Raw genomic sequence first — 21,229 nt, 5'->3', positions numbered from 1 at the left:
ACCAAAACAGAAAGCTTCATTGAGCACCTTTTGACCAATGTCAGGGGGTTCATGACCATGAAGCAGCCCACCTTTCCCTAGAGAAGACTCGGAAAAGAAAGGCCCCTCCATATTGAAAGAAAACTTCCCAAGAACATCATCCTGCACAGAAGCCCTACGAACTTGCATTCCCACAGCATTAAGCCCTTTAGAGCTATTAAAAGCACTCCCGACCCTATTCTTCCCAACCCTTTGAGCACCAAAATCAGGCTTAACAACAATTCCAAAATCTGCTGAGTTAGTGATATCTCTCATAGGCTTCTTAAACACCCAAGTAGAAACATTACGCACTGTGCCAGCTTGTTTCCCAGAAGACTTAGACATGGGGGAGGCACGCTCAGGAGCTTGAGCAACCGATTTAGAAGGCTTCTTGGAACCAAAAGGACCAGGAGTGAAACCCGCATCCTCATCGTCCCTACCATCATCATCCCTCAAAATATTAAATCTGGAGCCAGACTGGCTAGTGGCAATCTTCACACCACTAGCCTTATAAGACTTCTTGGTAGAAGAGAACAACTGCCCTTGTTCATGTGGAACCTTCTTTCTGAAATTTTTCGGTTTCATTATAGCATCCATTGACCATGCATCTTAGCTGGAATCTCAGCAACCAAATTAGCAAGGTCAACAACAACAACATCCTCATTTGGAGCAGGAGGAGTACCCTCCATATTCTCCTAAGCATCTTCCTCAGCAGACTGCTTTTGCTTAGCCTCCACAATAACAGGGCATGTATCTCTACCATGCCCAAAACAACCACATTCAAAGCAGACTAGCTTAATCCCCTCATAAACAACCCCATAAGTATGTCCCTCAACTTCAATAAAGGGAATAAGAGGCTTCGATAAATCAAGTTCAACACACAGCCTAGCAAACTTACCTCGAGCTTGACCCATAGTATGCGCATCCACCTTAGCGGTTGTACCAATGACATTTCCAATTTTCATCATAACATCAATACGAAAATACTCCACATTCAACCCATTGATTCGAATCCAAGCTGTCATGTGAGTAACCCTCTCTTCTTTAGCATTAAACCTAGGTTTCCAATTTTGAGTCACAATATATTGTCCAGCAATTTGCCAGGGACCGCTAGTGAGCACATACCTCTTATCTTCCTCAAGAAGAAATTTGACAATGAAATAATTGTTTTCCAGATCTATTAAACTCATTGGACCCTTCAACTCCCAGCATCGAAGCAAACGATCACGCAAGAAAGTATACGAAAGAGGGCGACCCATTAGCTTGATAATCACAGCAGTCCTCCAAGGCCTGTACAAGCAATCATCAACCCTTTCAGAAAATTCAGTGGATGGAATAGCCCCATGCTTGATTACAACATCATCATCACTGATTTCAAACTTATCCTCAACCATCCCAAAATCTCCAAAGACTTTATCTTTGAAGCTCATTGAAATTGGGGGCAAAGAAGGAGGAAACACATCAGAATCCAATCCACCAACAACCAACATCTCCTGGGTACGACCACGCTTCTCTCCAGCAACTAGGCCCTCCTTCGAGCCACCACCAGCAGCGAACACAAACTCAGATATCCCATCCGCCACCACGGACGGTGGAATGGTCACAGTACAACGAAGAGCCAAAAGATCGAGAAATCCGTTGAAAAACCCAAGCGCGTGCAGCGCATTCTATTGATTTTTTTTTTTTTTAAATTCTAGAAAGTTCTCTTACCATGGTAAAATTGTTTTTTACTTGAATAAATTAATAATTAAATATTAATTTAGGATCGGGTTATTACAATTAAACCCACAATTACGTTTCAACAAATTTCTATACAATCTCACTCAAATTTGACTTGGTGGGATTGAACTCACATTAAGCACCAAAAATTCAAATCCATATACGAAATTGAAACAAGGAGAAGAAAACCAAAATGTGAAGGATAAAAGCCGAGTTGGCTACCTGAGACGCCATCTCTACGCATGGAAGAGGTGACAGAGAGTGAGAGATGGAGGTGGAAAGGGTGAGGTTGTTGTCGCCGATGTGGGTTAGGATTTCTGAGGAGGTGACAGTGACCGCCGCCAATGTGGGTGCGAGAGAGAGAGAGAAGAGAGGAGAGGAGGGCTGAGAGAGTGAGACCGAGAAATTTTCAAAGAGGACTTAGGAGAGCTTAGAACGACTAAACAAAAGTGAAAGAGGGCAGAAGGAAGAAGAGGAAGAGGAAGAGACTAGAATGGGCAATTGGCTGTCAATAGGGATTTTTATAAGGGACATTTGTGATTTAATTTCAAAATAAGGACATTAGTGAATAAATTAGGTGAGCCAGGGTAAAGCCGCGTATTTCCCATTATTCTTCAAATAGTTTGAAGCCAAAGCATGAAAAACACAAATTTCCACTCCTAATTTCTGACTTTAGATCAGACCAAAAAAAAAATTTTGACTAGAAAATTCTCCAATCTCATTGTCACGTCAATACCAATGACTAGCAAACTGGGAAGACCACTTTCTGGTTTACGTCTTCGCATATCATCTCTACTGTACACATTCTCCCTCCCTCTTTTCTACACACATACACACATCGAAAAGAAGGCATCACCTCTTTTGGGAATTCAGACTACAATAGGCTCACTAAAGCTTGTGACCATCTGTCGAATTTCCAAGCAAACGACAAACTTTTTTATACCCCTCCTGCGAGTACGATCATGATGTCACTCAAGCTGTTGACGGTCAGGCGGTCACTACCATTCAGATGCGGGGCTGAAACAATTGCAAACATTGGTGGATCCTTGAACTGGAACTACATATGTAGCAACTAAATAAAACCTTCTTCCGACTGCATTTCATGAATATCTACTTGACCATGTCGCTTCAGACCCTCTAGCAGATGAGTTGCCGTACGATCTCCAAACCTCTCTCCATTGTCGCCTACTGCTACTTATTTCAAATGGGTAATTTTGAACATTTGCAGGTGATGTAGAACAGCTCGTAGGTATTAGAGTAAACTTAAGCAATAGAACATAGAAGAAATAAGAGATTGAGGAGAAGAATTATAGATCGAAGAGACAAAGGGAAAGGGAAGGAATTAGAGAGTTTAAAGTAAGGAAATTTATCTTTAATCGAATCTACCTTAAAAGATTACAAACAGCTCTATTTATAGAGGCAAAACCCTTCTTAGTCTAGGAAAAGGAAAAGTAAACTTTAAGATATAGGAAAGCAAAATCCTTTCTCAACTCTTCCACAACTTTAACTCACATTAACATCCCCAAATCCCATCAATCCAAACTCAACGGAATCAGGCTACTCAAGCTGATTATAAACTCATAAGCAATACCTTCCAAATCCTTTCCCAGACACACACGATGGAATCCTCAACGCCCGTGCGGCTAGTACATGTTGCATTCCTAAGAGGACACAAATTAATGTGCAAACAACCAATTAAAAATACCCGCAAGTGCACGAATCTATTGAAGTATAGATTATGTAAGTACGGGGTCGATCCCACGAAGAACTTGTCGGCTTCCTATAAGTTCTAATTTGAGTACGTAAAGAATACTAATTTAACACACCACAAATGCACAAATGCAAATTGGAAACTAAAAATGAGTAAAGAAATGTAAAAGAAATGAAACAACACAAGAAAACTAAAGAAAAACACAAATAGCACTTTTTATCACCCTTTTATCACCTATGAACAGTGCTAAAGCGACCGGTCGTGAGGCAGAAGCGACCGGTCGTTTTTGGGCAGAGTCGAAACTCAAATTTTGACGTGAAAAGCGACCGGTCGTCAGGTAAAAGCGACCGGTCGTTTTTGGGCAGATTCGTTTTCTCTGTTTTTCAGTTTCGACCTCTGTCCAGTGTTTTGCCTATAACTTTCCAACCGTACGTCCAAAATTCACGTTCTTTATACGGTTGGATTCAGCACAGAAAATTCAAGAACACAGAGCGGACCAAAAGTCCAAAACAGTTACGAAAATAAACAGAATTCAGTAAACAAGACACACAATGTAACAAACACACAACTCACACACACATTGGGGGGGGGGGGGGGGGGGGGGTTTGGTTTGGTTCAAGTGACCTAATTCTATTGCATGAAAGTAAATGAACTTTGAATTTAAATGAGAATAGCAGGGATGAAGTAACAAAGAGTGGAATTAAAATGTAACAAACACTAGGGTTTCGGAATCCACCCTAAACAATTCTACCAATGTTCATGGATACTCAAGTGATGAACTCTAAACGTGTTGATGAAAATGTTCGCAATCAAGACCATGGGTCGTGGCTCAAGACGCATTGATTCTCTCTAATATACGTAAAGTGCATGGTTCGTGCTACAATACTTGTGCCCTCCCCATAACCGAACCTAGGTATGGTTCGTACTTCGATTCAATTACAAGGAGAACCCATTAAGTTCAAAGAGAATATGAACATCACAAGAATCCTAATAGCATGGTGTTTACATTAGGTATTCAAGAAACCAAATCACATGGATGATTCTTACTTCATCCATTTATTGCTTAGGATAACATGAAGATACACATAATCCCAACAATCTCAAGAAGCATGCTTTCAAAGATGGCCAACCAAGGAAAAACACACATCAAGGATAGATTAATTTGGTGAATTGGAATTCATCAACAATATCTAGAAATTCATACACTCAAGCATCAAAACAATAAGGTAATCATGTTTAGGGCTTCAACCTAAGCCCTAGCTATGGAGTTTAGTTGCTCATACTTATTTCAAATACAAACTCAAAATGAAATTAGAAAGAGTTTACAGATTTTCAGAAAATGATGAAAGCTTCAAGATCATCAATGGTGGAAGTCTTCTTCTCCACTTTTCTTGGCTGCACCTTGGCTTTCTCCTAGCTCCAAATCTCCAAAATCTGCTCTCTAGTTGTCTGGAATGATGTGTTCCTCTCTCCCGTTGCAAAGCTCCCCCAAATCTGATTGCAATCCCTTTTGACTTCTGCCCCTTCTTTCCAGCTCACTTTTAATATAAAACTTATTCTTTCTCTAAAGCTTTTGCCCATTGTCCCCTTGCAAATGATGAAGCCTTGTTTTAAGGTATAATCCAAGGCTCCAATTGACTCAGGAAATGCCACTCAAATGCAATCCATTGTTAGCCAAAAGGTGTGGTAACAAGTAGAAATAAAATGCTATTAAGTGGGGGTGAAAACTGGGCCAAAACAAACATCCAGAGCCAGCATCAATTGTCCGATCAGTTGGATAGGCTACACTTGCCCAATGGAGCTCAAATTTGGATATGTTGTAGTTAACATCCATTGGAACAAGTCTTATGAAGATCATCACCTCATCCAAGGACCGGAATATGCTGATCCAAGGCCACGAAGTTGACCTACGAAAATGAACAAAAACAGAATTTATATCAAATAATGCACTTTTAGCTCATTTTCATACAAACCAAGGTAAAACCTATTAAAACACAAAAAAGAAGTAAAAAGCTATAAAATGTCAAGAACTAACTCAAAATAGTGGGTGAATAACATGAAAAATCATGTGTAAAAATGAACCGAACAGTACACCTTTCTAGACACATAGTCATAATTATATAAATATACACTACTACAAAAATCAAAATAGACGACAGTAATCCACCGTCGTGTATTCGGTTTTTCAACCGTCGTGAAATCGAGCGACATCTTTTGATGCATAAAACCACGAAGGTAAATCCCCGTCGTCTATTATTTGTAAAGACGACGCTTTTACTCAAAACCGTCGTCTATTATGAAGTAAAGACGACCCTTTTTATATGAAAATGGTCGTCTATTATGAAGTAAAGACGACCCTTTTCATATAAAAAGGGTCGTCTATTATATGTAAAGACGACGGTTTTTTTTATAAAAAGAGTCGTCTATTATTAAGTAAAGAACTATGTTTTATTATGTCAAAAGACGTCGGTTTTGTTAAAAAGCCATCATCTATTAAATGTGAAGACGACGATTTCTTGAAATATTGTCGTCTATTAACTCTAAGACAACGATTTTGTAGTAAAACCGTCGTTGATTGTATATAAAAAGACGTTATGGTGTTAAAAGAGGTCATTGATAATATATACAGATGACGGTTTTTCCAATAAAACCATCGTTTTATTATCTTTAGTTTTTTGAAGAGTCAATAGTTATTACATAGTCAACCAATCTTTATTCTATTACATACATACTTCCTACCTATAATTAGAAATAACGGAGCTCACATATTCTACTAATTTGATTTTAACTTCATCAATTTGTTCTTGGGTTGACTTAGCTCTGCCTTCTTGCACATTTTCCAAGTTGTTGGTGTCGGAAAAGGAAAGACCTGCACGAAAGAGACCCCAATACTCTTAAACATAAACTTGTTTAGCAGTAACCTAACCTTAGCAAAAAGATCTATGCAACTCTAGAATGACAGCAGAACACAATTGGCATAATTGGCAAAGTACCTGTTCTTGTGGTGGCACCATAACAAATGAAAAATCAGAGATTCAGAAAATTAACAATGAAATTCCAAAGTAATTAAAGTAAACAGCAAAAACAAAAAGTATTTTGGACCTGATGATGTTGTCGGTCCAAAAACAAACGGATCTAGTGAGGGATGGGTATGTTTTGCCTCATCTTCTTCGTCAGCTTCTTCTTGAGTACGAAGGCCTTGTGGGACGGCTGTGCATATTTATAAAAAACCCAAATGAGAAACTCACTTAAATCCCACAAAATTAGCACAATACATGAACAAACATATATATATATATATATATATATATATATATATAGACCGATTTCCATAAGTCTTTCTAGATCGAGTCGCTGAGTTTGATGAGCGAGTTGAGTGCCTGAGAGCGAGATCTTCTTTGAAGAAAGTGAAGGTCGAGATCTTTCAAATCAAACCTTTCAACCAGCTTTGATTCTCAAATACAGAACCTCCCTCTACATCTTATGGATCTGCGAAGAACTCAATCTCTCAACTCCTTCATTGATATCGATTTTTTGATGATTTTGTAGAGAGTTTCATGAGGGTGTTTTAGAGAGTGCAGGAGGGTTTCAAGGAGGGAGAGATAAGGTTTTCAAAGACGGGGGAAAATTTGAAAATTTGTCGAGCGCGAATTCACTTAAGTAGCCTTTTTTTAGCGTGTTTTAAAAGACGACGCTTGTTAATGAGAGATAAGGTTTTCAAAGACGGGTGAAAATTTGAAAATTTGTCGAGCGCGAATTCACTTAAGCGGCCATTTTTTAGCGTGTTTTAAAAGACGACGCTTTTTAAAAAAAAACCGTCATCTTAACATATAATAGACGACCCTTTTTATATAAAAAGGGTCGTCTTTACTTCATAATAGACGACCATTTTCATATAAAAAGGGTCGTCTTTACTTCATAATAGACGACCATTTTCATATAAAAAGAGGCGTCTTTACATATAATAGACGACCATTTTCATATAAAAAGGGTCGTCTTTACTTCATAATAGACGACCCTTTTTTTAAAAAACCGTCATCTTTACTTCACAACAGACGACCTTTTTTTTTTTAAAAAGCGTCATCTTTACTTCATAATAGACCAACATTTTTTTAAAAAAACCGTCATCTTTACTTCACAATAGACGACCCTTTTTAATTTATACTTTCATTAAATACAACATAAGATTTTGTGGTATCCACTAGTGTAAATATTTTAAATTGAAGATCAAATTGAGTCATTGTATTCATATAGGGTCAAGGAGTGTAGCTGTAAAAAATCAACAAAATCGGAGTTAAAATAACCGTTAAATCTTGATTTTTCATTTATAACCGTCGAAATGTTTTGTCCCGTTACTTGATCTCTGATTTATTTTTATTTTCCGATTTTTGGCGTATATGATCTCGATGTGTAAACAAACAAGTTTGACAGTTGGATCGTTGGAATTAGTTTCGTAGAATGCGTATGCCATCAAAACAATATATTCACTAACAATTAAGAGTTTATTTATACTTTTATTAAATATAACATAAGATTTTGTGGTATCCACTAGTGTAAATATTTTAAATTGACGATCGAATTGGTTCATTGTATTCATATAGGGTCAAGGAGTGTATCTGTAAAAAATCATCAAAATCAGAGTTGAAATAACCGTTAAATCGTGATTTTTCGTTTATAACCGTTGAAAAGTTTTGTCCTATTACTTAATCTCTGAATGTTTATTTTTTCCGATTTTTGGCGTATATAATCTCGAAGTGTAAACAAACAAATTTGACGGTTGGATCGTTGAAACTAGTTTCGTAGAATGCGTATGCCATCAAAACAATATATTCACTAACAATTAAGAGTTTATTTATACTTTTATTAAATATAACATAAGATTTTGTGGTATCCACTAGTGTAAATATTTTAAATTGACGATCGAATTCAGTCATTGTATTCATATAGGGTCAAGGAGTGTAGCTGTAAAAAATCATCAAAATCAGAGTTGAAATAACCGTTAGATCTTGATTTTTCGTTTATAACCGTCGAAATGTTTTGTCACGTTACTTGATCTCTGATTTATTTATTTTTCCTATTTTTTGCGTATATGATCTTGATGTGTAAACAAACAAGTTTGACGGTTGGATCGTTGAAACTAGTTTCGTAGAATGCGTATGCCATCAAAACAATATATTCACTAACAATTAAGAGATTATTTATACTTTCATTAAATATAACATAAGATTTTGTGGTATCCACTAGTGTAAATATTTTAAATTGAAGATCGAATGCAGTCATTGCATTCATATAGGGTCAAGGAGTGTAGCTGTAAAAAATCATCAAAATCAGAGTTGAAATAACCGTTAAATCGTGATTTTTCGTTTATAACCGTCGAAAAGTTTTGTCCTATTACTTAATCTCTGAATGTTTCTTTTTTCCGATTTTTGGCGTATATGATCTCGAAGTGTAAACAAACAAATTTGACGGTTGGATCGTTGAAACTAGTTTCGTAGAATGCGTATGCCATCAAAACAATATATTCACTAACAATTAAGAGTTTATTTATACTTTTATTAAATATAACATAAGATTGGGTGGTATCCATTAGTGTAAATATTTTAAATTGACGATCGAATGCAGTCATTGTATTCATATAGGGTCAAGGAGTGTAGCTGTAAAAAATCATCAAAATCAGAGTTGAAATAACCGTTAAATCTTGATTTTTCGTTTATAACCGTCGAAATGTTTTGTCACGTTACTTGATCTCTGATTTATTTATTTTTTCCGATTTTTGGCGTATACGATCTCGATGTGTAAACAAACAAGTTTGACGGTTGGATCGTTGAAACTAGTTTCGTAGAATGCGTATGCCATCAAAACAATATATTCACTAATAATTAAGAGATTATTTATACTTTCATTAAATATAACATAAGATTTTGTGGTATCCACTAGTGTAAATATTTTAAATTGAAGATCGAATGCAGTCATTGCATTCATATAGGGTCAAGGAGTGTAGCTGTAAAAAATCATCAAAATCAGAGTTGAAATAACCGTTAAATCGTGATTTTTCGTTTATAACCGTCGAAAAGTTTTGTCCTATTACTTAATCTCTGAATGTTTATTTTTTCCAATTTTTGGCGTATATGATCTCGAAGTGTAAACAAACAAATTTGACGGTTGGATCGTTGAAACTAGTTTCGTAGAATGCGTATGCCATCAAAACAATATATTCACTAACAATTAAGAGTTTATTTATACTTTCATTAAATATAACATAAGATTTTGTGGTATCCACTAGTGTAAATATTTTAAATGGGCGATCGAATGCAGTCATTGTATTCATATAGGTTCAAGGAGTGTAGCTGTAAAAAATCATCAAAATCAGAGTTGAAATAACCGTTAAATCTTGTTTTTAAAAAACCGTCATCTTTACTTCACAATAGACGACCCTTTTTAAAAACAAACCGTCATCTTTTCATATAATAGACGACGACGACCCTTTTTATAAAAAAACCGTCGTCTTTACTTATAATAGACGACAGTTCTTTCAAAACAACCATGTCTTTACCCAAAAAAGGACACTTGATTTTTAAAAGACGATGCTTGTCATACCTGCTGTCGTTGTTTTTGGTCATATTTTAACTCTGAAGAAAAGCTTTTTAATAAGACGACGCTTTTTTATTTGTGTGCGTCGTTATAAAAAAATTCTCAACAGTATCTCCATTTTTTGGTTGTTTAAGTCACTTATCCACGATGGTTTTTTGTTACCGTCGTCTTTTTAAAAACAATGACGGTTTTTTGTTCTACCGTCGTCTTTTTCTGGTCGTCTTTTGCCCTTTTTGTAGTAGTGATGACATGCCCAAATCCTCATAATTACCAATTACTACACGACCTCAATCGAGTCGACATGGCTCACTACCTAAGTCACAGGGCTCACAGGGCCCACGACCTCCAATTTTCTATCCAACAGTTCCTATTGGCCCATGGTCATACATTAAGCTCATCCTAGAAGTTTTGTCACGATCTGACGGTCAATTAGGCATGTGGGGCCCATGACCCTTGATTACCGATCTGAAAGTTCCTATACGTCCAACATAGTCTACTAAACAAGTTCCGAGGGTTTAGTCTCGATCAAGCGGTCGGATTGCTCTCGATCGGACGGTAATTGATTTTCCTAACCCTAAACTCACTGAATCGAAGTATCCGGGACTCCAATTCTCGATCCATGAGTTCCTACACAGTCCTAGAGATATAGAGAACAACATAATTGAAATTGGGACTGATCGAATGGTCCGAACCCATCAAACCCGGATATCGCATTGCATATTAGGTGCAATATCCGTTCGACTGTCAAACGATAACCAAATTCAAATCCGAGCATACCGTAGTGCTCAGGACGATAAGGCGAACATTTTAGAACGTAATGAGCTACCACATAGTGGCCTATACGCCGCCATCCGCCACTAGCAATGCGTAGGTGTCTTGAGAAAATTCCGGCACCTAGAAAACTCCGAATCGTCGGTCAATACCCATACTATTACAATCAGACTACCTAGGGGATCAACCTTTGTTCTTGGACCACGGCTAAAAACTGATCGGTGTACTAGTCGGATCGAAGCTGAAACCGTCGGAACAATTGGGAGTTAGAAATCGATCTCTAAAACCTCAAAATTAACCCAAACAAAACACATAGATAAGTAGAGCATAATGAGAGGATGAAGTTTCATACCTGGTTTGACTATTTTGGTTGTCGGAAACGTCGGAAATCACATAAACACCACCAATCTTGGAGTTTTGAAGGTGGAAATGGGTATGGACGTGTAGAGGAGGAAGACACAATTTTGTTGCAACAAGAATCGTCGAATTTGGTGGTCGAACAGAGGAGAAAACACCGGCCAAAGTGGCCGGTCTGTTTCGCAAAGGAGAGAGAGAGAGCACGCGGGGGAGGAGAGAGATCAGAGAGAGAGAGAGAGAGAGAGAGAGAGAGAGAGCTTATCTATTTTAAAAACCAACTTCGAAATATTTACGGTTGTGCCACTACACTTCCGTTGACCACAACTTCTTCGTTATAACTTGGAATTGAGCGTGCCGCCTGTCTATAGACTCATAATGACGGGCTCTACGAAACAGTGCAACTCAATTCCCCAAATACTTTTCCCAACAAAAAAGTGGCCGAAACACCCTTACCCCAAAAGTAAAATTGTAATTTCCTAATTAATAATTAATTTATAATTATTTTGGATGTTACACCAATTCCCCCCTATCGTCTAAATCTCAACATTTCATCCAATTTGGCGTCAAATATAAGGGTAAATTGGTCATTTTATATGTTAAATAATATGAAATCTAAAATGAATAAATAAATCACTTTAAAAATTAGTTCGTGTAATTAATTTTCCAAAAAAAAAAAGTTGAGGGTGCAATTGAAAGTAGCATACAAGTTCAGTGGGTAAATCGACAGTTAACCCAAATGAATATAATCCTATGTGGCACAAAAGTCAAGGGACTGGTGTCAAGGACAACAAATGTGTGGACTCAACTCTTGTTTGGATTTTTGGATCTTTATCAACTTTTTTATAAATTAAATTTCATGATAAACATTTATATAAAAAAATAAAATAAAAGACTTTAGATAGTATATTAAACATTTATACCAAAAAGAAGATTTTTAATTGGTAATATGCTCTCGTTGAGAGTTGAACTCAAGACCTCCCGCTTACTAAACGGGTGCTCTAACCAACTGAGCTACAAGAGCTATTAGTGCTCTTCTTTCTTAAAAACAAAATAAATACATAAAAGTTTTGGAATAGAAAAGACGATCTAACTATGCTAGCTTTTAGCTTTTTGTATCATCTTTCTTATTCTGGGGCTTTAAAGAAAGATGAACATAAAGGGTTCTCATGTCTTAGTTGGTTAAAACACCCGTTTAGAAAGCGGGAGGTCTTGAAATTACCTGTAGGATGACTAAGAATGCCTAGAGGGGGTGAATAGGCAAATTTAAAATTGTAATCAATAAATAAAAATAAAATTTAGTAGCAGGATTGATATGGCTTATTGTCGGGGCTTTTTTGTTCTGGCAACTACAGATGGGCCTGGGTTGCTGTAAAGAGCAAATAGGTGAAATTACCCATGTTTCTAAGTTCAAGAACCAGACCCTAAGAGTGCCTCGAAAATTTCGTGGAGCCTTAGGAAACACCTTGGTCACCTTTACCAACAAAACCAACAGTTTGTTACAGATAAATATATGGCTTGGCTTGAGAAGCTTGTGGCATGGAAGCTAAGCATTCATGAGTTTAGCATTAAAGAGAGAGGGGGCTGTGATTTCCTATGAGAAATAGGGGTTTAAAGTGAGGGGAGAAGGAATTTTGAGAGGATTTGTTGAAGGGAGAGAGAAAGCGATGAGGGAAGAAAAGTGGGTGGTTTGAGCAATTTTCCGGCAGTTTGACGAAAGCTTCGTCAGGCTCTGGAATGGCTTGCCAGAAGAGAAAATGGGAAGAGATGGAGGAATAGGGCTCGAAATTGAAGGGTTATAGGGATAAGAGATGATGCTTGCTCTTTCTGGATGTGGTTGACTTGATGAGTAAGAGATTGTCACGCCTTGGACCCAGGGGTAGGTGGAAATCCCGCACCCGGTACGTGAGAAAATAAAAAGTAAAATAAAATAAAATAAAAAGAAAGCCGAAACATAAAATAAACTTTTCTTATAAAAATAGATCCCAAAAAAATCTTTACAACTTTACAATAAATAAATAAAGCTCAACCACTCTCATCTAATTCAGCCTGAACCGGTTTAGTCCTTGTCTTGCCCACTAACTCATCTGAAAAATTAAACAAGGTGAGGGATGAGCAACCACCGCTCAGTAGGGACATGAGACCTTACCACAGCAGATTGATATAACTAAATTAAGTGACATGCAATCACACAACAAAATATCAAATTATAAATATTAATGCATGAATGAGCTTCAATTCTACTCCCGTTAATTCATATAACTGGACAAGCAGACCTACACGTCCCATACCATGCTTATATCACTTGGTCCCGAATGCCCATTTATATGAACTAACACCCATTTCAACCATCCCATAATTCCCCTTGTGTTAGTCATCTTGTCTAACTCCCTTTCGCCAGTCCCGAATCACCCAATAAAAATCATGTGCACTATGGGATCCCTGAGACCTGGTACCTGCCAAGAGTTAGACTCAATTACACAAAAGATCATTCCCATTACCATCTTTTCCATACTTTCTTTATCAACCCAAGAATTCCAACCATCACCGATAACATATGATCATGTAAATATTAATAAGATAATATAATGATAATTAACAACACTTAACCACCAAATATTAATAATAATCAAATACTAATATCATCTTGATATATTGCTCACGAAATTTAATTAGATCAATCTCCGTAAAGGCTCCCCAAGAAATCCCTACCTCGTTTCCAAAGCTAGCTCCAAGGTAAGAAAACACAAGCTCTAACCTCTTAACTCCTCCAAGAATATTATTACTACTCTCTCTTTCTTTTCCTCTCTACCACTATTTTTCCCTCGTTTCTCAAGCAAACTATGCATGCCTTTCTCTAGATGTAGTAAACCATTTGTAAACATAAACTCCTATTTATAGTAGTAGAAGTAGGCAACAAGAATCCTTCTTAATACTCTTGGCGGCAACAATGGAGAGGATAATAACAAAGACCATTATCTTATCTAAACAAACAGATAACTTGGTTGCCACTCTTTTATATAAGATGCTATGTGTCAACGCCAGGAGATTTCTTTCTAAGGGCTGTGACACCTATTGAAATTATAAACTCCACCTCAAGCTAAAAGGAAGCTTACTCACCAAATTGTAAGCATGAGCTGTCCAAATGTATGGTAATGCATCAACTAATTTAATGGAAAACAAGCCACCTCCAGCATACTAATCTAAATATCTCTAAGAGAGAACAATCTTTTCTCTCTGGGAAAACAATGTAAGGATGCCACGTCTAAGCTCTTAACCAATGAAATTAATATATATATATATATATATGGATATAATGCACCCAATAGCCATTAGATGGCATCTCAACAAATAATGAACAAATATATAATTTAACCTTTTTTTTTTAAATTCAAAAGAACATATGTATATATAAATATTTAGTGAAATAATATACATATAACTATTGAAATGGTATTATAAACGTAAAACAATTATAAATATACATTTCCTTCTTATCAAGATAATTACTTAAGAATATATAATAACATTTATTTTTCTTTAATTAACATTTAAGAAAATGGACTCTCATAGAGATGCCCCCTTTTATAGGCACTGGAAGCTCCTTCTTCCTAATAAACCCTAGTTGGTTCTCTCCTATTTGGCCAAGTCTTCTCCTTTATTTCTCTTCTCTTCCTTCGATTCAACCTCTTTTTATGAAATCTCCCCCAATCCAAATACCAACTTTCTCTAACACCTATCCTTATGTCACCTTGCATGTTGCATTTCTTTGTTGTGAGGGGCTGGCTGGCTTGGTGCGTAATAGATTTTCCTTTTGAAACCGCAGGGTGTATTGATCTTTAGCACAGTTGGTTGCATTTAGGTTTGAGTTGTACTGCTTTTTTTTTTAGAGTCTAAAGCTCATGTTGTTGGAACCTTGAAGCACAACATTGTTACATACTTTCTGCCAAAACTTTTGATTTAGAATGCTTGAGATATTAAGTTTCGGCTTGTTTTGTACGCTTTGCTTGGTTGGAAATGATGGAATGCATGAATTTTTGGGGTTTGGAATGCATTGAGATAATGATTTCCAGCTTGTTCTGTACACTTCGCTTGGTTGGAAACAATGAAATGCATGAATTGTTGGGTTTTGGAATGCATTGAGATAATGATTTCCAACTTGTTCTGTACACTTTGCCTAATTTTAAATGATGAAATGCATGAATTGCTTGAGATTTTAACAAGTTGGGTTGTGCTAGGTGTAAGGTACATGCTGCCAATTTTTACAAGATCACACAAGTGTTTGCCCCATTGCCTCTATGTTTGTTTTTATAGGGCCTTCCTTATGTGATCTGATTTCTCTTTCACAGCACCCCAACACGCACACTCTCTTCAAATATTGCAAGGATTGGAATGATTTTCCTTGATAGCATGACCTTCCCTTTTTTTATTTTTTATTTTTATTTTAAAGATTAACACATGATATTGTTTATGCATGGTGCTTGTTAACAGCTTAGGATCCCATCTAAGTGGCTTTGCTTGGTATAGTTACTGTTGAGAGGCTTAGTTTTTTAAAGAAAAGTTTGCTTGTTTATATATGTATTTTTTTTCAAAGAACATGTTTTGCAAAACAGAAGAAGGTAAAAGAAAGGAAAGAATTTTAGAGGCTTTTTGCTTTTTCCAAAATACTCCATTCTCATTGCAAATATCATCTTACACCTTGGCATGCTATAATGGTGGTGCATTCTACAAAACTTGTGAAAGCATATGGTGAAAACACAGAAGGAGTTCATTTTTGAAATAAATTTGAAAAGCCAAAAACAAAAGGATAGGTGCAAAGCAACTCATCAGTAGCTTTGAGCCACTTTGCATTGATGAATACTCCAATCAAATCAAGCCCCCAAGTATGAAAGGGCCAAGGAGTGTGCATGACTTGCAATAGCATGAAATCTTGTGGCTTAGGTTGGCATGTATTTGGCATGTGTAGTACTAGGATGCCATGCTCTGCAGAGATATTTAACAGAGCCACAGCTGCTGCTTTACTTGCATGCGGCTCATAACCCAACTAATCAAAGAGTGATTTGCGGCTCATAACCCATCACACTTTCTTCGACTTCTGTGAGGTTATGAGAGGCTACGACAGTTGTCTCTTGATAATCTTTCTAACCAAATGAAGCCCACGAGTGGCATTCTTCCGGCATTTCCAATGTGAATACTTCATTGTTGGAACCATCCTCTCATCCATTAGCAAGTGGCCATGGGGTGTTATAGCTTAAGGGTTTTGAATATTTACGCCAGTAGGCTTTCTCCATGTTTCCACAAGGCTCCCAAATAGCCTTCGATGGCTTTGGGTCATTCCTCCACGGGTGGCACAATACATCGTCGTTGAGCAAGTCATCAAAGCATGTAATGACAACAACCATCTCCTTCCCCTTTCGTTTTGGCAAGGGGTCTTCGTTAATAGTTTGCCTCTTAAAGGGTAGCTCAAGAGTTCCGTCTCGACGTGCAAGATCTTCCTCAAAGTTTGACAAGCGGTGGTTGGATGACCCACAAACTGATGATAACAGCAGTACCTAGGATCACCCTTTTCCTCTCTGGTAGGTACTTTGTAAGGCTTGAGGGGTTTGATTGTACCATGAACTAACATTGTATCAAGAATGGCATGCAATTCTTCATCTCTGCACGGAAGTGGCGGGTACGTCTCCCTATCTTTTCTTTTGCATGAATTGTAGTCATTGGATGATTTGGAATCCTCAACTAATGTCTGGTGTGCTTTTGTCGCTTCACTCTTCCAAGCTTCATGCCCAGTTAGTTTGACTAACATGCTTGTTTTCCTCACTGCTTCCAGTAGCCAGGAAAATTGGCTAATGCCAATATGACAATATTCTCCAGATAAACTCTGTAGTCTGCTAGAATGTTGCTTATGCAGATCTCTACAAGCGCTTCTTCATCCTTCTCATCATAGCAGTCTAGAGCCAGGTCCCGGAATCGGCGCATGAAGTCCACAGGGTCTTCCGCATGCTTTTGGCCGGTGTTGTTGAGTTGAGTCGTAGTGCCTCTTTCCTCATGCTAGAAGTATTTCTTACAAAACCTGCATGCCAAATCTTCCCAAGAGCGAATAGAGCCTTGTGCCAATGTCGTGTACCACGTATAAGCACGATCGGTAAGACTTTTTGAAAACTCCCGGAGACGGAGATTATGATCATTAGCGTGTGGTCCCAAAGCATCAATGAAGTGGTTGACATGCTCCTTCTAGATTCTTTTCCTTACGTTGAAAAGGACGAAGCTTGGGGCCTTATAGCCTTTAGGATACGGCTGCTGGAGTAAGCTTGATGGATACGGTGGCTGAGGAACATACTTCCAATCCTCCTGGCTTCGGCTTAGCTTCTCTAGCATGGCAATGAAATCATCTTGGGTGACAAAAGATGGCCCATTTTGTTCAGAACCCTTTCCGACAACAGCAGACTCCTATTGGGGTGGTCTTTCGTTTTTTTTTTCGCTCGGCTTGGAGACTGAGCTTTTTAGTTCTTTGATTATTTCCACAATTTCCCTATGGGTTTCCCTCATAGCATGGATAGCTGCAACGAGGTCTGTGAGGGTGAAAGCTCATTCACTTGCATGTTCTTCCTCTCTATGAGAGGAATTTTGCCTTGATTCCTAGTCACCATGGATCGGCCAGTCTTGGGAAGCCATGGTATTGCTTCAGGTCTTCTTTCTTGGAGGTATTGGCGAAGATAGCAACCTGATCCCCAACAGAGTTGCCAATTTATGTAGGGGATTTCTCGTTCCGGCAGCTACAGATGAGCCTGGGCTGCTGTAAAGAGCAAATGGGTGAAATTGCCCCTGTGTCTGAGTTCAAAAACTAGGCCCCAAGAGTGCCTTGAAAAGTTCGTGGAGCCTTAGGAAACACCTTGGTCACCTTCACCAACAAAACCAACAGTTGCTTACAGATAAATATATGGCTTCGCTTGAGAAGCTTGTGGCATAGAAGCTAAGCATTCATGAGTTTAGCATTAAAGAGAGAGAGTGTTGTGATTTCCTACGAGAAACAGGGGTTTAAAGTGAGGCGAGAAGGAATTTTGAGAGGATTTGTTGAAGGGAGAGAGAAAGAGATGAGGGAAGAAAAGTGGGTGGTTTAAGCAATTTTCTGGCAGCTTGACAAAAGCTTTGTTAGGCTCTGGAATGGCTTGCCAGAAGAGAAAATGGGAAGAGATGGAGGAATAGGGCTCGAAATTGAAGGGCTCCAGGGATGAGAGATGATGCTTGCTCTCTCTAGATGTGGTAGACCTAATGGGTAAGATATGCCCCCTTTTATAGGCACTGGAGGCTTCTTCTTCCCAAGAAACCCTAGTTGGTTCTCTCAAATTTTGCCAAGTCTTCTCTCCTCCATTTCTCTTCTCTTCCTTCGATTCAACCTCTTTTTATGAAATCTCCCCAATCCAAATACACAGAGACAAGATTTTTGGGAGCTCTAGAGTCTTCCCGCAACTGTCCTTGTGGCAATCTCCTATCTTTGGCTACCATCTTTCTTTCTTTCCTCCCTTATTTCATGGCAAGAGCTAGTAGGAGAAAAAAGTGGGTAATGGTGTTGGTCTGAAGGGTGCTTGAGTATCCCTTGGTTTTTCAGATGGCTTGTCTTGGGTTTGCCTTTGGCCATGTTCTGGAGACTCCCAGCAGCTTGCACATACAAGCATCCCTTGGTTTTCTGTCGTAGTTTTGTCTCTAGCCATGTGCTGGAGACTTTCAGATATTTTCTAAGTCACTTGGGCCATTCCCTAAGGTAATGGGCTAGTTCACTAAAGCGATGGACCAACTTTCTAAAGTGATGGACTATTTTCACTAAGGTGATGGGCCAATTTTCTAAGGTAATGGGCTACCTTTTTCTCTCTTTCATGCTTACCCACATATTTGGGCTCAAGAAATTGGCTCGAGTTTTGGGGCTCCCAAGCAGCCCAAAACTTCCACCTCTTGGCTCATCAATGGGCCTCATGGATGGTTGTAACCATCCATACCACAACCCACTCAGCAAGCCCCAGGCATTTGCATGGTTTGGGCCCACTTAAGCTTGTAGTGCGGCTTGGTGCAAAAATAAGAATTTTCCGCTTGGCGTGGTATGTTTATTTGGCATGCTTGTGCTCGAGCTTTGCCTTATTGTAAGGGCTATGGTTGGGGCCAAAATGGCGCTTGACGGGATAATGAGCATGGGTTCATAGAACCAATACATTTTACAGGCTTGTCACAACCTTTCTTTGTGGCAGGTTATGTACTTGGCGTGGCATGTGGATCATGACTCGTGCGAGCGTGTATGACGAACTTTCAAGTGCCCAAATTCGATTTTTTCTTAGTAAGGTATCGCATTGGGTAGGGAATATATTTGGGCGTATCCTTGGATTTTTTGGGCCTCAACACTTATCAACCCTGGAAAAAGTGCAGAGCATAAAATAAAGAAACATGCAGAGAATTATTTTACGTGGTAAAACCCCACCTCTGGGGAAAATTCACGGGATTCCTCAGTCCAAAACAAATCCACTATAGAACGATGATTACAAGAAGTACTCACACACTTATCCTAGACACATTCTAGATAAGTTTACCAAGTTCTTCGTAACTCAACTTCTGTCACAGGATGATCTTTCGACACTCCTTATGTTGAATGCAATACTGGTCATGATTGCTTCAAGCTCGCCAGAATTCTTCCAACTCTCCTTATGTTGAATCCGATACTGGTCACGATTGATTCAAGCTCACCGGAGAAAAACCGCCACAATGGTCTGGGTGCCCTCAACTGTATGAGTCACCAAACATGCCATTGAATGCAATATGAATAATAAAAGTGTTTGATAAATCACCAAGTAAACATGGAACACTTGATGATTTATGTCAAATAAAAACTCAGTTTTCTGAAGTTTATGGACTAAAAATATGATCGTGAAAGCTCTGCAAACAAAGAAGACAAAGGTCTTCTTTTATAGACTGTTTTTTTTTACAAGAAAGAAAACACGTTGAAATCCAAATTACTTAATTTGCACAATTTGAATAAAATCAACAAGATATTTTCCTATTCTAATGATGATCACACGTGAAGCCCAAAACAATAGGAAACTAAAAACCCAATAAAGGAAATTTATGATAATCCCACCATTAAAGGAGTCCTAATATTCTTAGTTCAACTACCAAGAATATCTCAACACCTTTTAATAATGTGATCTGATTAAAACTTGATTTGCAACAGTGCATCTCAATTCTCTAAATTTCTTTTCGGAAAAAAGTGACTAAAATGCTTCCTACCGCAAGGATAAAAATGTAATTTCACAATTAAATAAATAAATAAAATAATTAAAAAGAGTCGAGGTGTTACAAATAGGGAGGGACAGACAAAAACATGGACAGAGGATCTGAACACACTTAGAATAGCCTTTTGGTGTGGCGCGAGCTTCTTTGTTAGAAGAGCAAGATGGCAAGTTATGCGTGGCAATTGCATTAATATGTAGTCTGATACTTGGCTACCTTAAAATGACCCTGGGTACCTTAGGCCCACTTGTCGTGTGCCTCAACATGCTCAAACTGTTGTTGCTGAGCTGATGGATAGACATAATCATACTTGGGACCTTTCTAAAATCAAGGCGTTTATTTTGCCGCTGGATGCCCAAGCAATCATGTTAATTCCTATCAGCAATTTTGATATCCCTGACAGACTTATTTGGCCATACACCATGAATGGGAGATACTCAAGTCAAATCAGAATATTACTACCTCATGGAGCATAAAAAGTATCATATTGTGATGAAGGCAAGCTCTTCCGATGTGATTGATTCTAAAGTCTGGCTTTGCATTCAGAATTGCCAAACGCTCCCTAAAATCAAATTTTTTCTATGGTGCGCAATCAATGGTTTCCTTCCCACTTTTGAGGTCCTTTTCAGGCGCAAGCTCTTCCAGTCTCCTACTTGCCCTTTTTCCATGGAACAACCTGAATCCATTTAGCATACAATCTTCCTTTGCCCTTGGGCTGCCAGAGTGTGGTTTGCCAGTTGTATTGCTTACAGACCTCTGCCTCAAGCTTTCACTTCGTTGGATAGGTGGATTAAT

The 21,229-nt window shown here is 38.2% G+C and overlaps 1 protein-coding gene and 1 non-coding gene across 2 annotated transcripts; both read right to left on the bottom strand.

The window, feature by feature from the left end:
* Positions 1-713: 713 nt before the first annotated feature.
* LOC110753953 (uncharacterized) lies at positions 714-1,971 on the bottom strand. Its single transcript, XM_021954950.1, has 2 exons — positions 1,960-1,971; positions 714-1,685 (listed from the first exon to the last, which is right to left on the bottom strand). The coding sequence occupies exons 1-2, from the start codon at positions 1,969-1,971 to the stop codon at positions 714-716; spliced, it is 984 nt and encodes a 327-aa protein (XP_021810642.1).
* Positions 1,972-12,114: 10,143 nt separating this feature from the next.
* On the bottom strand, positions 12,115-12,188 carry TRNAT-AGU (transfer RNA threonine (anticodon AGU)). Its single transcript has one exon. It is a non-coding gene; the product is annotated as a tRNA-Thr (tRNA).
* Positions 12,189-21,229: the final 9,041 nt, after the last annotated feature.

Source organism: Prunus avium, chromosome 4 (genome assembly GCF_965620075.1).
Source record: "Prunus avium chromosome 4, drPruAviu1.hap1.1, whole genome shotgun sequence".
NCBI lineage: Eukaryota > Viridiplantae > Streptophyta > Magnoliopsida > Rosales > Rosaceae > Prunus > Prunus avium.
This window is presented reverse-complemented; position numbering and strand designations above follow the sequence as displayed.